At 45.6% G+C, this 13,914-nt stretch overlaps 1 protein-coding gene across 1 annotated transcript in view; it reads right to left on the reverse strand.

The window, feature by feature from the left end:
• LOC139104566 (receptor-type guanylate cyclase Gyc76C) overlaps nt 1–13,914 on the reverse strand; it is a 30,892-nt gene extending 16,978 nt beyond the window's left edge. Inside the window, exons 1-4 of the mRNA XM_070660115.1 lie at nt 13,799–13,914; nt 8,434–8,549; nt 2,794–3,253; nt 1,220–1,417 (exon numbers count right to left, since the gene is read on the reverse strand). Coding sequence (XP_070516216.1) covers nt 1,220–1,417; nt 2,794–3,210 — 615 coding nt within the window. The 5' untranslated portion in view covers nt 3,211–3,253; nt 8,434–8,549; nt 13,799–13,914. The remainder of the gene's footprint in view (nt 1–1,219; nt 1,418–2,793; nt 3,254–8,433; nt 8,550–13,798) is intronic.

Below are 13,914 nucleotides of genomic sequence, written 5' to 3' on the forward strand. Positions count from 1 at the left end.
GGTTCGTTTTCTCAAAGACCTCTGGCATCGCGGCGACTTTCACGAAAATATATAAAATGTCGCGCGAAGACCGTCGGCATAATTCGTCGTCGGCTTTACGATAATAATTACGGAAGTTATTAAACGTGAAAACGGAATTTAAAATATAATTTTTTTTTTCTACAAAATTAGCAGTACGCAAGATTATTTATTTTTTTTCTTCAGCGTATCCAGCGTACGCTCGAGTCAAAATTAAACTGTCATTCCGCATAAATAGCAAACAGAAATTTCCGGCAGTCTATAGATTAAGCTTAGTCATATCAATTAAGGTTATATAAGTTTAATACCGCGAACCAGTGGCGAAGAAATCTTCCGGCGATAAATTATTATTTTTTTTTTTTTTCCGCGGGAGATTAAAAGTACAACGGACTCGAAATGAAATAGATGAACGCGATGCGTAAATGCAGGATTTTTGTGGTCGCAATTAACAGCCGCCGGAACTGCGTTTAATGAGCCAGCCGCGGTTTCTCTCTTTCTCTGTTACGTTCCGGCAATATCGAATCGCGCTACGGATCGGATCGGCGTTGCGTGCTTCGCTGTGACGTATCTCGCATATCGTACCGGCACGCCACAGAGCATACGGCCCGTAATTATATTGTCTCGCCGCGGGTGTTCAATTTGTCGAACCCACCTCCGCCGCCTCAACCACCTTTGTTAAGTACCGCCGCTCTCTCGCGCCCTTCGCCGACCGGGTCCTTCGATTTCATCTTGTCAGAGCCTGACAATCCCGCCAGCTTCACGACAGCGAAAATTATCTTTAGTCGGCTGCGTCACCGCGGTATTTTTAATTTTATTTTATTTTTAATTTAAATTAATTTTTTTATTTTATTTTTAAAATAATAATTGCTCGCTCGTCCTAATTTTCTTTCCGCTGTTATCGCGATAATGTTTTTAACTTAGTGCAATAATGAATAATTAAAAATTGCAACGTTAGATTATATTTCTGTGACTTTTTTTTCGCTATTGCTTGTCGGCAACATTTTGTTTTCCCGTGTCACGCGCACGTCACCATCGGGAAATGAGAATAACGCGTTCGTTGTGTGGCGTTACTCAATATCTCCGCGCTCATATCGCGCTATTAATAATCGCGCGTACAATAGCGCGGTTATTGACGAAACGGGTGGGTTTGATATGCGTGAAAATCGAATCGGGGGTAGAGAAGCGATAAAGTTTTACTTACGTAACTCAGCATAGGTATGTTCCGGGACTCCGAAACTATGGCTTCGACGTAACAGGAGCCTTCCGGTCCGAAAAAGGCCACAACCCCGTCGCAAATCATGTCGATCATCGCTTTGGTAGCTTCGACGGTTTCTCCTCTCGTGTCGCTCCACCGCATCACCAGCTTCACGTTTGGCAAAATGTTCGGATCATTGTTGATCTAGAACACATTAATTTTTTTTTTTTTTTTCACCAACTTTAAAAATCCAGACGCACCAGAAAAATTTCTCGAATGAAATATCCGATATTAAATATGAACGCGATAATTATGAATGCGACTCGCAGCGTTTGAAAAGCCGAGAGCTCGCGCCGCGCCTTATTACGTCCAGACTCTCTCGCGTCGATTATGCGAGATTGCCAATTAACGCTCGTTCCATTTACTAATATACCGAACCGGAGTTAACTTACTTCGTGGGAGTGCGCGCAGCGAGCGCGAATTCCACGATTTTTATTTGTCGTTTATTTTTCGCTATCCGTACCCGCGGGCGAAGTCTGACCATAAAGCGGTACTGTTACACCTGCGTCTGTATTGCATTCGCGAGGCGATCACGGTGAGCGAGCCGGACATTCAGCAAGAGACACACGTTTGACTTTACATTCCCCCGTGCGACAATTAATCTTTAAACAGCAGCGTCGCTTTGCTTCGACGTACGTACATCTCGATGTTGCGCATTGCGATAAAAATTAACGTGCGTGTCGGATATTCGTCCGGGTTTTTCGTCTCTCCTTAATTTTTTTTACTTCCCCCCTTAATATCCAATTTCCCTTTCCCATTCCAGAAACCTTTCGATCCTATGCATGTGGTCGCAAGTTGCAAGACTGCAGGCAGGTTTAAGGAATAAAAAGAACGGTGGGAACAAGGAAGGGACGCCGGTCGGGAAAGGAGGCTGGCGAGGGGGAAAGAAAGAGAAGAACGGGACGAGGAGTAAAGCAACGGGTGGTTACGTGTTCCCGAACTCCGCGAGCTAATTCTTCTCACGGTTTGCGAGAGAGCGTCGTTTCTGCCGGCAACGCGTGGGCGGACCAGCGAATAACGCCGGTCTCATATTTTTAAACCCTTATGGAGGTGCCCGGCCTCTCCTTCGTGACCTCGTGCAACTCGTTCGACGCTTATTCGGCCAACAAAAAGAATCGTTACTTTTCCTCTCGCAATAACGACGGCGACGGTAAAGGGAGCGACGAGTAAGAGCTGCGTGTACCTTTCTCTTTTTACTTCCTCTTTATCAAACGGTGCCCGGAACGCCCGAAACGGTCTCACGGTTCCTCGCGGATACGCGAGTAGTTAATGGAAGGGAAGACGGTCCGCTGAATAAATTATTGAGACTTCTTACGAGACGAGAACGGGGAAAGGAAACGGCGAACAATCTGGCGGAGTTCGCGAAAAAGAAACTCGGGGTATTGTCGACGATTCCTGCTGCTAGTGATCGTATCGTCGACCGAATTGATACTTTCAGTTGACGGAAATAATAAAAAAAAAAAAAAAAATCTCTATAGCGAGCATGCAAACACGCGAAAATTTTGCTGTTATTATCTTACCTCGTCAAGGGCCATGGTCAAAGCGCCGGATATAGCGAGACCCTGGCGGTCCTTAAGACCTCCCTTAATGGCCGTGAGGTAGCCGATAGTCAGGTTCCGCGATTGAATAGCCGTGTCATTGATTGCCGACCACACATTCCTGTGTGTGGTAGATACTTGCTGACATTGAGTCGTTGAGGCCGCCGAAGCCGCCGAAGGTTCCGGCGGTTCAGCTTGAGCCAGGACTAGGGAGTTGCTGGCCAGCACCAGCAGCATCAGAAGGGCGCGTGAACCATGGTTGCGTGGCCGCGGTAACAGGTGCGATCGCAGACGCGCCTGCTGCTGGGACTTGCGCTCTCGACGAAGCTGCTGCTGGTGCGGATGCTGGCGACGAAGAGGTCTGCGGCGGCTCGGCTGAATTGGCGGACCCGGACGCATGGCCGCCGCCGCCACCGGTCAGCAGCACCTCCTTCCTGCTCACCTAAAAGATTTAAAAGATTTAGAAATTAGAAAATTAAAATTAAAAGAATTAAAAGAATTAAATAAAAGAAAAAATAAGAAAGAATTAAAAGAAAAAATTAGAAAAGAAATTATTTTGTGATAAAATATCGCCCGGGCGGCGAGGGGGGTGAGGGGAGGTGGTGAGGGGCGAGGGGGGTGAGAGGCGAACGCGAGAATACGTGCCGCGAGGGAAGAGGATGAGGGGGGCGTGGGGGAGAGCGAGCGCGAGCCTACGTGCCGCGTGCTAGGTAGTTTCCCCCACCACTCCCACTCTCGCTTTGTCCTTGTCTAGCCGTAGAGTAAGACGCACGTACGTATTACGTAGCGACCGCGTGTTCGTGCCGAAATTAATACGTTTAACGAAAACCGCCCGGCGTAAGATCTTTTCCTCCCCATTCTCGACGTGGGGAGAGCACGTGTGATTCTCGGTGTGAGGAGAGTACGGGCGATTACGTCTCCTTTCCGTAAAGTACGCACTACGCGGCGACCACGTGCACGCGCCGAAATTAATACGTGCTCGCGTTTAACGAAATCCGCCCGGCGTAGGATCTTTTCCTCCCCATTCTCCGCGTGGGGAGAGCACGTGTGATTCTCGGTGTGAGGAGAGTACGGGCGATTACGTCTCCTTTCCGTAAAGTACGCCCCATGCAGCGATTACGTGATCGTGCCGTGTCGGTCGTTTCGGGACTTCCGTGCACTATTCGGGCGCAATTTTTTGGCTTTGTTCTAAACGCGAGTACCAGGCAAGGACACGCGAAAGTAGTAAATAATTTTCGCGATGTAAAATCACGGTTCGCGAGTGTCCAGTGCGCGGAGGGATGACTCGACACGTGCTACCTGAGAGGAGGAGGAGGCCCAGGAAGGGTATCCTGCCCCGGCGGAGCAACCCAGGGGTAAGTATCATTTTTCCTTTCGAGTTAAATGCTTCAAAATTTTGCTAACATTATTTTAATATTTAATTTAATTAATTTAATATCTACAAAATAATTTTTAAACTTTTCTGTTACAGCAAGAGAAACTCCGCTGCGTCGCGTCGTTCAGTGAAAAGTGCCGAAACGCCGATATGAATAATTTTACGAACCACAGTCGGTTCGTCGGTCGTTTCGGGTGTGCCGCAGTTACCGGGCGCTTTTTATTACGATTATTTTTTTTTACGGGAGTGTCGAAAAATCACGCGCGACAGTGCTTAATAATTTTCGCGATAGTAATTAATCCGGGCGCGGTCGCGAGTTTCTAGTGCGCGGAAGGATGACTCGTCACACAAACTGAGAGGAGGAGCAGGCCCGGGGGGCATCCTGCATCGGCGGAGCAACTCTTAGGTGAGCATCAATTTATTAAATAAAATCTTTAATAAAAAAAACCTTTACCTTTTCTTTTATTAAATTAATTAACAGATACATCGTCATGTCTACATTAATATTTTACATTTTATGTTACAGTCACCGGCAGAAATCTTCAACTCCGCTGATGCTCATGCAGAGTGGTGAGTTGCAACATTTCATTTAGTAATTTGAAATTGGGTGGGATCTCTTAAAAAATAGCCCGCGTTTGTTATATACGTAGCTATGTCTATTCGTATACTGGACGAGTAACGAACGATACATTTTCTGCGATACAACCGTAAGTGCGAAAACTGGCCGTGCTTGGTACTGCGACTGTAACAATAAAATGCGTCTTCCCGCTTGACTGCATTTATCGCGAGAACACGCTTATTCGCTTGAATCATCGTGCATGTCATTTATATGCCCAGCTCATAATAGCCGAACCCTTTATAATATTACATCGTGATGTGTCTATCCAACTGATTTACATGCATTATGCGATGGACATTCTTTTAAGCATTCTCTTTTAATGTATACGTTATATGTAATTGTGAGCCTACAACGCGACCCCGGCAATTCACGTCGCGCATTAGCATTTTCATTATATGTTCCGTTTCGTCGGTCTATTTTTAAAAACCTCACGATTTATGCAAAACAGTCTAAACAGCCCGCGCTGCCGCTAACCGAGATAAACGTTTACGCGAGCAATTCGTGTTGAAGCGGGATTTAAACAGCGCGACCTAATTTCGACGAGAACAGTATCCCGAGAGGAAAAATACAAGGAGACTTATCTACGAATTCCAACGTTTACTGTAATGATAACCGATAAGGAAACATCTGTACGAATAACGCGTCGACTCGCCTCAGCGATCCGTCGCCGCTGAAAGCCGCCAGAAAGCTATCGACGCTGCTCTGAACCCGGTTATAACCGTCACGAAATACGCGTACGGTTAGAAAATTACGCGTACGGTTAGAAAATAACGCGTACGGTTAGAAAACACGTGCACGGTTGCGAGACAAAAAGAAACTCGAAAGAGAATGGAAGGGAAGCACCTGTTACGATCTCTTACGTAATCTCTAAGACGAGCCGCAGCAGTCTGTAACTTGAGAGAACGACGATAAAAGCATCCGTCCGACGCGCGGTGTCATTCGCCCAGGGGGAGGAAGCAGGTATTGTCTTGGTTCATCCGGTCGTAGTTTGCGTTTAATTTCCAACGCAGGAGGTTTTTAATTAACTTGGTTACCACTAGCTTAGGCCGCTCGCCGTTAAACGTTACCGTAGTAAAAAAAAAAAAAAAAAAAAAAAAAAAAGAGATACACACATACAACTGCACCGAAGTAATTATAGTTACTTTTAGCCTTAACCGTAATTCTATAATACTTTTAACAAAAAAAAAAGGAATGCCTAGTCATATTTATCGCTCAATTAATAAATTAAAATAAATAAATAAAATTGATAAAAATCCTAACTTTAGAATTCACATGCGGGAGAATGCATAGGCCGCTTAGATTCGAGTGCTGCGAAATAGGCAATTAAAGCGTCGCGATTAATCCCTTGTAATCGAGAGGCCAACGCTTGTACGGCGACGTCATGCTTTACATTTGCGGCCCGGAGAGAGATATCGTGTATCTCGAAACGATCGCATCGACGAGCCACGCAGATGGACTCACGTATACTCGTTTTATCGCGATAATGCCGGCAACTAGTGCGGGGCACGCGTATTACGTTCTAAAAATAGCCGCGGAATATTATGCGGTCTTCGGGCGCACGAGGCGTAAAGCAAACGCGTTCGGCGAAGGTCGCGCGCCTTTACCGTCTCTCGCGCGTTTGTCACCGCTGCAATTCGTAAGATTTGTGCGTTTCCCCGCGCGTTCGAGAGGCCCTTATCGCGCCGCTCGTTATTCAGCCAGGTGGACGTATTCGAGCGCTTTTGATCGAGCCACTAATTACCTCTGCCGCTCGTACACGCGAGCCGCGGGGGGGAGGAGAGCTATATCGCCGCGAAAATCTTTGCGCTATCATCGCGAGATCTTTTCGACGATGACGAATTAGTTGCATCGGTGAGGATTCGAGATGAATAAGCCACAGAGTCGCAAAAAGGTTTCCTATTAATAAGACAGGCAAGTTAAACAGGTCTTTCGCAAAAGACGTAACTGATATGCGAGGCAAATATAAGACCGATAAAAGGTTAAAAATAACATGTTTATTGAGGCATACACATTATTTATACGTTACGCTCGCCTGGCGGTTTCGACTAAATTATTTCTCCGGGTGATAAAGTAAGAGCGGTTAGATTACGCGTAAGTTAAACGGGGCGCGAAGTTGCGAGCGGTCGTGCACCGAAATTATTTCCCGGCGAATTATTCGTCGCGAGACTATTATTTCATTTCAATAAGGAGTATCACGGGTGTGATCGGTCGATTAATTTCTCCGATGTGGATGATAGAAAGGAATTTCTCCGACAACCCCCGAGTCGCAATTGTTCAGCCGTATCTTCTAAAATAAATGTTTGAAATACCGTGGCTTCTTCCGCGGATACAGAATTACGTAGAAAGTCGAAATATGGAGAAGCCATGGCACACGCTCCTGGTATGCGTTTACGCAATCCAGGGTCAATAATCTCGCGGTGCATATCGTTTAGATAAACAGCGATAAATCCATGCCCCCTCTCTCTTTCTCTTTGAAATTCTCTTTTACCCGACTGCGAGCACATTCAAATGTGCTCGGTTGAAAACGCTAAGTCAATGCCGACTGTATATCGGTACGTGGTTAATCGGCCACCTTGCGAATCTCGGGGCAAGAACTCTGATGGACCAAAAAAAAGAAAAAGAAAAAAAGTAACGCCGTTTGATAATCGAGATAACGCGTGTTAATTTAATCGAGCGGAAAGATACGATTCGGATTTCGCGTCTGACGCATTTCGCGCGAAGGGTTGGCCGAGATGGTGCGCGACTTTGAATACATTCGGGCTTCCAACGACGTGTTTCGCACTCGTGATATGTAGACCCAAGTCGCGCTCTCTGCGCGGCGGTATGGATTACGTTACAAGGAGAGCATTTGTAGAACGGTAGACGGATAAGTAGCGCGAGATGCGCGCACGTGGACCATGTCACTTTATCGCGACTGCCCTTTGCGCCGGTATGTTTCATGCGCAACGTTTCGAGTTACGATTGCGAACGTACCTAAGGTGCAGGCCATAATTAGCCGCCACGCGAATCAGGACGGATCCCCCTTAAAGTTGATTATCTCACCGGTTTCTTAATACATTCGCGATACGAAAATATCGCCGGCTGTAACAGTTCCGAAACGGAATGCGATCGTATTTCACACACGGGCGTGTCCGTTTTCGTTGAAAAACGTGACCTGCTCTAAGGAATTTTGTCACTGAGAAAAATTGTTCGTCGTGAAATTTACGAGTACACGGCGCGAGGTGATTGCGTATAAATCGCGATCCATACCTCGCATCTTTTTTTTTTCCCGCGAGATATATCGAGCGAGCGAGAGAAGAGATGCGTCTTTGCGCGACGCGTTCGGGCGAACAGACGCTGCAATCGAAGCGCGGGAGCTAAAGCGAGCAAGCGTGTTTGCGGTTTCGTGGCGGACGTGGACGTAGATAACGCGTTAAAATAGTACGGCCAGCGTACACGATAACACATACTTTTAATATCTGCTACGAGACGTCGTTCGCCTCCCGGGGATATTAAATCGCGCAAACGCTGCGACGCCGAGCAGCGCTCGTTCGTCGTAAACGCTTCCCCGAAGAATCTCCACGCGACAGACGGCATTAATTATATTTGAGACCTTGATTAATCGATTCCAAACGAGAAACTGACTTACCTAAACAACATCGCACAGGGACTCAGGAAAAAGATGGTCCAAGTTTTAATGCTAGGTCGTGAGCATACTGCTGCGAAACTATTCCCTTCGCGATTTCAACCTGGACGTCAAGCCACCTGTAAGACATACAAACGTCATGTAATCGAGACGACAATCACGTATTTCTATCATCATTTTCTCTTTTTTTTTTTGCGTTAAATCTTAAGCTGTTTTAACTACAAAAAAAAAATTGAAAAACAAAGTACATTTTGCGCATTCGGTACAAGATCTCGCTCTCAAATCTGACGAGATTCTCGCGACTAGTTTCCCTCGTAAGGGACACCCACGTCATTCGAATGCAGAAGACGCGAGGGTTTCCACTATTCTGGCGCGGTGCGTTAGATAAAAGAGGGAGAAAGGAGAAGAGAGGAAGATCGAGCCAGAGTCCAGATATAGACTGGTTTCAGGCAATAGTTCGGTGGGTTGGTAGTGGTAGCGAGCGGTAGGACCGGTAGGTTTAGTTTACTTCAAGTTTGTTGCGGCCAGCCGGTTAGCTACTCTTCTTCTTCTTCTTCTTCTCCTCCTTCTCCTCCGTCTTCCTTATCTTTTTTTTTCTTTCTCCGCCACCGCATCATCTACCATCGCCGCCATCGCGTCTCCTCTTTCTCGTTCATAATTTTCTTCCTCCATACGATCTTTTATTTTTTTTCTTTTCGCAACGTTTTTTGTTCCCGGTGCTTATTTTAATACCGAGCGAGAATACGTAACCGAGTGCATACACGAAAGTGACCGCGCGTTTGCCGAACATTGCGTCTGACGCGAGGCACAGCATCCTCTTTTTTTTCTTTTTTTAATTTTAATTTTTATTTTATTAGTCTAATTACATTCAGTGCGTAGGAACGCGTTTTCCGACTCCGTCCTCCTCTCGCATTGTGGGAAAAATAATTAGCAAATTGATTTCCTTAAGATGTTAATTACCGTAGAAATTTATACAGAAGTTGATGCACGCGATGTCAATGAACTTGAGAAAAATAGGAATAATTATAAGTAACATCCACGTGCGCAATAATATGATCGTTCACAATGTGATTAGTCGCGCGGAGTCGAAAACGGTGCGACTGACGATCAATCTCACCGAGCGTGACGCATGGCCGAGAAAAAAAAAAAGGAAAAAAAAGTGCTTTCTAATTAGTCAATCAAGTTAAGTGGTTAACGGCCATAATTAGCCACATGCGTAGCTCGAACGTTGAAATTACCCGATTAACCTGTGTTGTTCCCAGCCACCAGCGGAGTTACGGAATCCGCTGGTGTGCTCGGTCAGAGTCGAATTACGCCAGTCTGTACAAATTAAACTCTCCAGATACGCTCCTCGCGGTAAATATAAAATTTCAACCGGCATAAAATCACGCGTCCCTCTTCGTATCGTCGCGATCGCGCGATCACGTAATCCCATACGGTGCTTCGCAATTTATTAGCAGTCAGTTCAACAGGCTACTCGCGTCGTAAATCATCATTTTAACCCAAATAAGTTGCGCATACGATGGCAATATTACCAGCGTACGGATCGCGAGGCTCTCAATTTACTATTAGCACGCGGAACGTTTATCAATTTTCAAATGGCACAATTTTCAGGCGGCACGTGCGGAAGGTTTTCAACCCACGAGTTCACGCGTAAACAATTAAAAAAAAAAAAATAAAATTCGTGAGTCTTTTCGTTCTCCCTATTTCTTTCTCTCTTTCTTTTTCTACTTTTTTATATTTTTTTTTTATGTATGCGTACATGTCGGAATGCTCGGCCCGTGAGTTGAGTGGCGGGCGCCAGCTTTGAAGACAAAATTTATTCACCGTACGTAACGCGCGTATACGGAATAGACAAATACATCTTTATTCCTTTAACTTCGCGGCGAACTAGAAGTTAAAACTGAGATTAAGTGAATTTTAACCGCTCAAAGCGAGACTCGCGAAACCTGGCGCTGGCCGTTTTCTTTTCGATTGATTAAATCGAATTCCAATCGTAATTCCTGCATTCGTGTCGGAAGCAGCGCTGCCCCGATCGCAAATTAATTGTTGAAATTAATTTAAAGACAATGTCGAGTATAGATTTGCGCATTATTTAAAAGAAATCTGTACTTATATCACGATTAAATTTCACGCTTCTGAAAAGCACGTGTCTCGCCGTTTCATTGATGCTGTTTTCCACGCTGTCACATTTCGCGCTACTCAAAATCGCTGACGAGAGAAGAACGTCATCGCGACGAGCGCAAATAAAACGTGCGCGAATACGAGACATATATTTGCCACGAAAAAAGAAAGAAAAAAAAAAAAAAAAAAAAAAAAAATAGAGACAGCGATTAAAGCGGTAGGTCTGGTAAAACGAACCAACCTATCATCGTTCTCGTACGTCCATTCCGCTGGAGAACGATTCTTTTTTAACAGTAACAACAGAAAACTATTGTCTGGCGGATGCCATAGCTTGGCCGGAGAATGATTATCGTGGCAACCTTTGATCCACATTGCGAGCGCGAAATTGATTTCCCCAGCTCGCGCTCGTTTTATCGATAAGCCGGAATTTTCATCTTTCGTCCGAGGAGTCGCGAGCGGAATTATTTTCAGGAGAGAATCCGGGAATCGGAATAGATCCGCGTGGGAGCGATTCGTTAGCCAGACAGTTTGACGCGCGAGAAGATTCGGTAATCTAGCGGCTGACTGAACAAAGGCCGGGGACGCGTTAGCGTAAATATAGGGAGGGTGTATTTTAAACTACGCGACGACCAGCGATAAGTAAAGCGGCTAAAATCCCGAGGTACGTCGCGAAAATAGCGTGAACCGCGATTGTAGACGGGAAGACGTTAAAAGACTCGCGCGATTCGCAATAGATTTATTCTTTCCAGCTGCGCCGCCAAACTGATGCAGGAAGTTAGAGCGAAAGAAAGTGTTTGTTTCACTCTAACTTGTTGCCCTAGAGCGCACCAGTTCAGCAGTGCGGCCTGGAAAGAACAAACCTCGTATGTACAACGACGAAGACAATACGCGAGAGATTTATCGCATGGCGCGTATTAATGAGTTTGTTTTCAAGCGCGATAATTCGCCGGAATGACTCGACCCTTCCTCCTTTCTTTCTTCTCGAAAGGCCAATCGAGGCGGGGGAGTTGAATTTTATCCAATCTTAGTCATAGATTATTTCGATCCGGATTTATTCCATCCGGATTAGCCTGGTCCGCGTCGCGAAAGCGGCTCAACGCAACCGATATTATACACATATTGTACAAGCAACGCAGTGCGTAGTATTGAGAGAGATATCGATCCCACGTAAATTCGTCCGCGGTGGACAACAAAGAAACGCGATGGCAATCGGTGCCTTGAAACGTAAGCGAGGAAGCCAATGTGCTGCTTCGCGTGCACAATAACTCTAGACTTTGTGAGGCGCAAAAATATGGATTTGCACATAACGTCGTCAATCGCATATCGAGATTTGCGGGAAAGCTGGTATTACACGTGCGATACATTATTATTATCTTTTTTTAAAGCATTGACCAGTTAGAAAATATTCAAGTATTTAAAAAATTTTTAAGTCAATCAGTTGTTACAAAAAAAAATTAATTGTCGCGGATCACAAAGCCGTAATATTCAAGACGGATTTTTAACGATTGAGAGCGGACCGTGAATTATCGAATACCGGCCTGAGAATCATCGGCTTGATTAAAACAGGACTCTTGTTTATAATTATAAATATGACTTGCCAATTTTTATTCGGCGCGCACGCAGCGCGTAAGGCGACCGATTATCTTATCGTCGAGCTTCAATATGTAAATATTGCGCATTATTAGGCGGCGTTTAAAGCAGACTTTCGGCGAAACGTGAATGTGCCTGGTGTATCGTACGCCCGCCCGTTTTCCCTCCCTTCTCAAAACTCTCTCGACTTTATTCGTTGGATCAACGCGATGCACTTGTCGGAGATACGAATAAAGAAGGAAAAAAAGATTAAATAAAGTAGGCAAATAAAAATGTTCGCCCGACGCGGATAAAAACCAAGAATTTTCGATCAAGTATGCGACGAGAATACGAAACGTGGAAGTGAAAAAGAAGTCCTGGAACACTTTTTAAATGTCAAAATGACACAATAAGATAATCCCTCTCTTTTACTTAATTTAATTTTATTTTAATTTTAATTTATTTTTAAGTGACGAATAGAAACCGGGAATCCGCGAATTATAAATATAACTTATACACGCGAATATATAAATTACGTTAATATCGTAACACGTGTATATTTATTCCGACGTATCGGAACAAAAATAACTCTAATTAATTAAAATTGAAATAGCGAAAAACGAAGCATTCCGATCTCCTCGCTGCAAATTGCACGTCATTGAAACGCGACTATATACAAAATGATATTTCTCCGTGTTTTTTTTTTTTTTCATCGACACGTGAATAATTGGCACGCAAGTATACGTCTATCTTTATTCTCTCATGTGAAGGCTTGTTTTTTTTTTTTTTTTTTTTTTTTTTCAGACGCGTTTTTTGCCAGCATCAATGTCACGCGGTAGCCTGCTTGTTGACACGTGCGATCCGTCGCGTTCTTTCTCGCTTGCGATTAGCTTAGAGATACGATGTTACGCGCCTCGCGTAACGTCGAAGAAAATACCGAAAGGGACAGAAAAATTTCGCAAAGTGACTTTTTCCGAGCGCGCAAAAGCGACTTGTTAACGCGAGCACTGCCAGGCCCTCGGCTTGAGATTTATCGCGCTGCTCTTCGCGATATTATCGTGACGTTACGGAAGCACGTGCAGGCGTTAGAATAAATAAACAAATGTAGCTCTCAAAGCGTGTGCACTAGCCGCCTCTCTAAATGCGAATATTATGACCCACCCACGCAGCAGCGTTGCGATACTCGTGTCTTAATATCGAGCAAGGTGCCAGACGCGGATGCTGCGTTTCGGTGGTCGAACAAGCGGCGGCGGGCCGCACATACGTTTCGGCGTTTTGTTTTCCCGGTGGTTCTACTTAAAAAAAAAAAAAAAAAAGGCCCCTCGCGCGATAAGATAAGCCGCGCGTTTCCGATATTGAAATAGGAACGGCTCTGCGCGGTTCGTTCGTCTCCGAGCGGCCGCCTGGCGTGAGAAAATTCACCGGGCGGCACGAGCGGAGATTCGTTCGCGCACAGCCGGGACGACGTTCGCTCGCGTATCGGCAAACGATCTCTTTCTCTCTCACGCACGCGCGCGTACCTAGACGCGAGGAAGAACGTCTCCTCGCGTTTGAACAACGCACAGCTGGCGGCTCGCCGTCGCCTCGCGGCCCGAACGAAAGAGACGAGGGAGGCGCGGGGGCGGTAGGAACGGGGGAGGGGGAGGGATTTCTTTTCGCGATCTCTGCTTCTTACCTGCGACTTGTGGCTGTGTCCAGCATGGTAATCCACTCCCAGCCGTGAATGAACGAAGCGGCGGGCAGAAAAGAAGGGGGGGAGGGCCGGGCTATCTCAACATTCCCCGAACTTTG

The sequence above is a fragment of the Cardiocondyla obscurior genome, linkage group LG08 (genome assembly GCF_019399895.1).
Source record: "Cardiocondyla obscurior isolate alpha-2009 linkage group LG08, Cobs3.1, whole genome shotgun sequence".
Lineage (NCBI taxonomy): Eukaryota > Metazoa > Arthropoda > Insecta > Hymenoptera > Formicidae > Cardiocondyla > Cardiocondyla obscurior.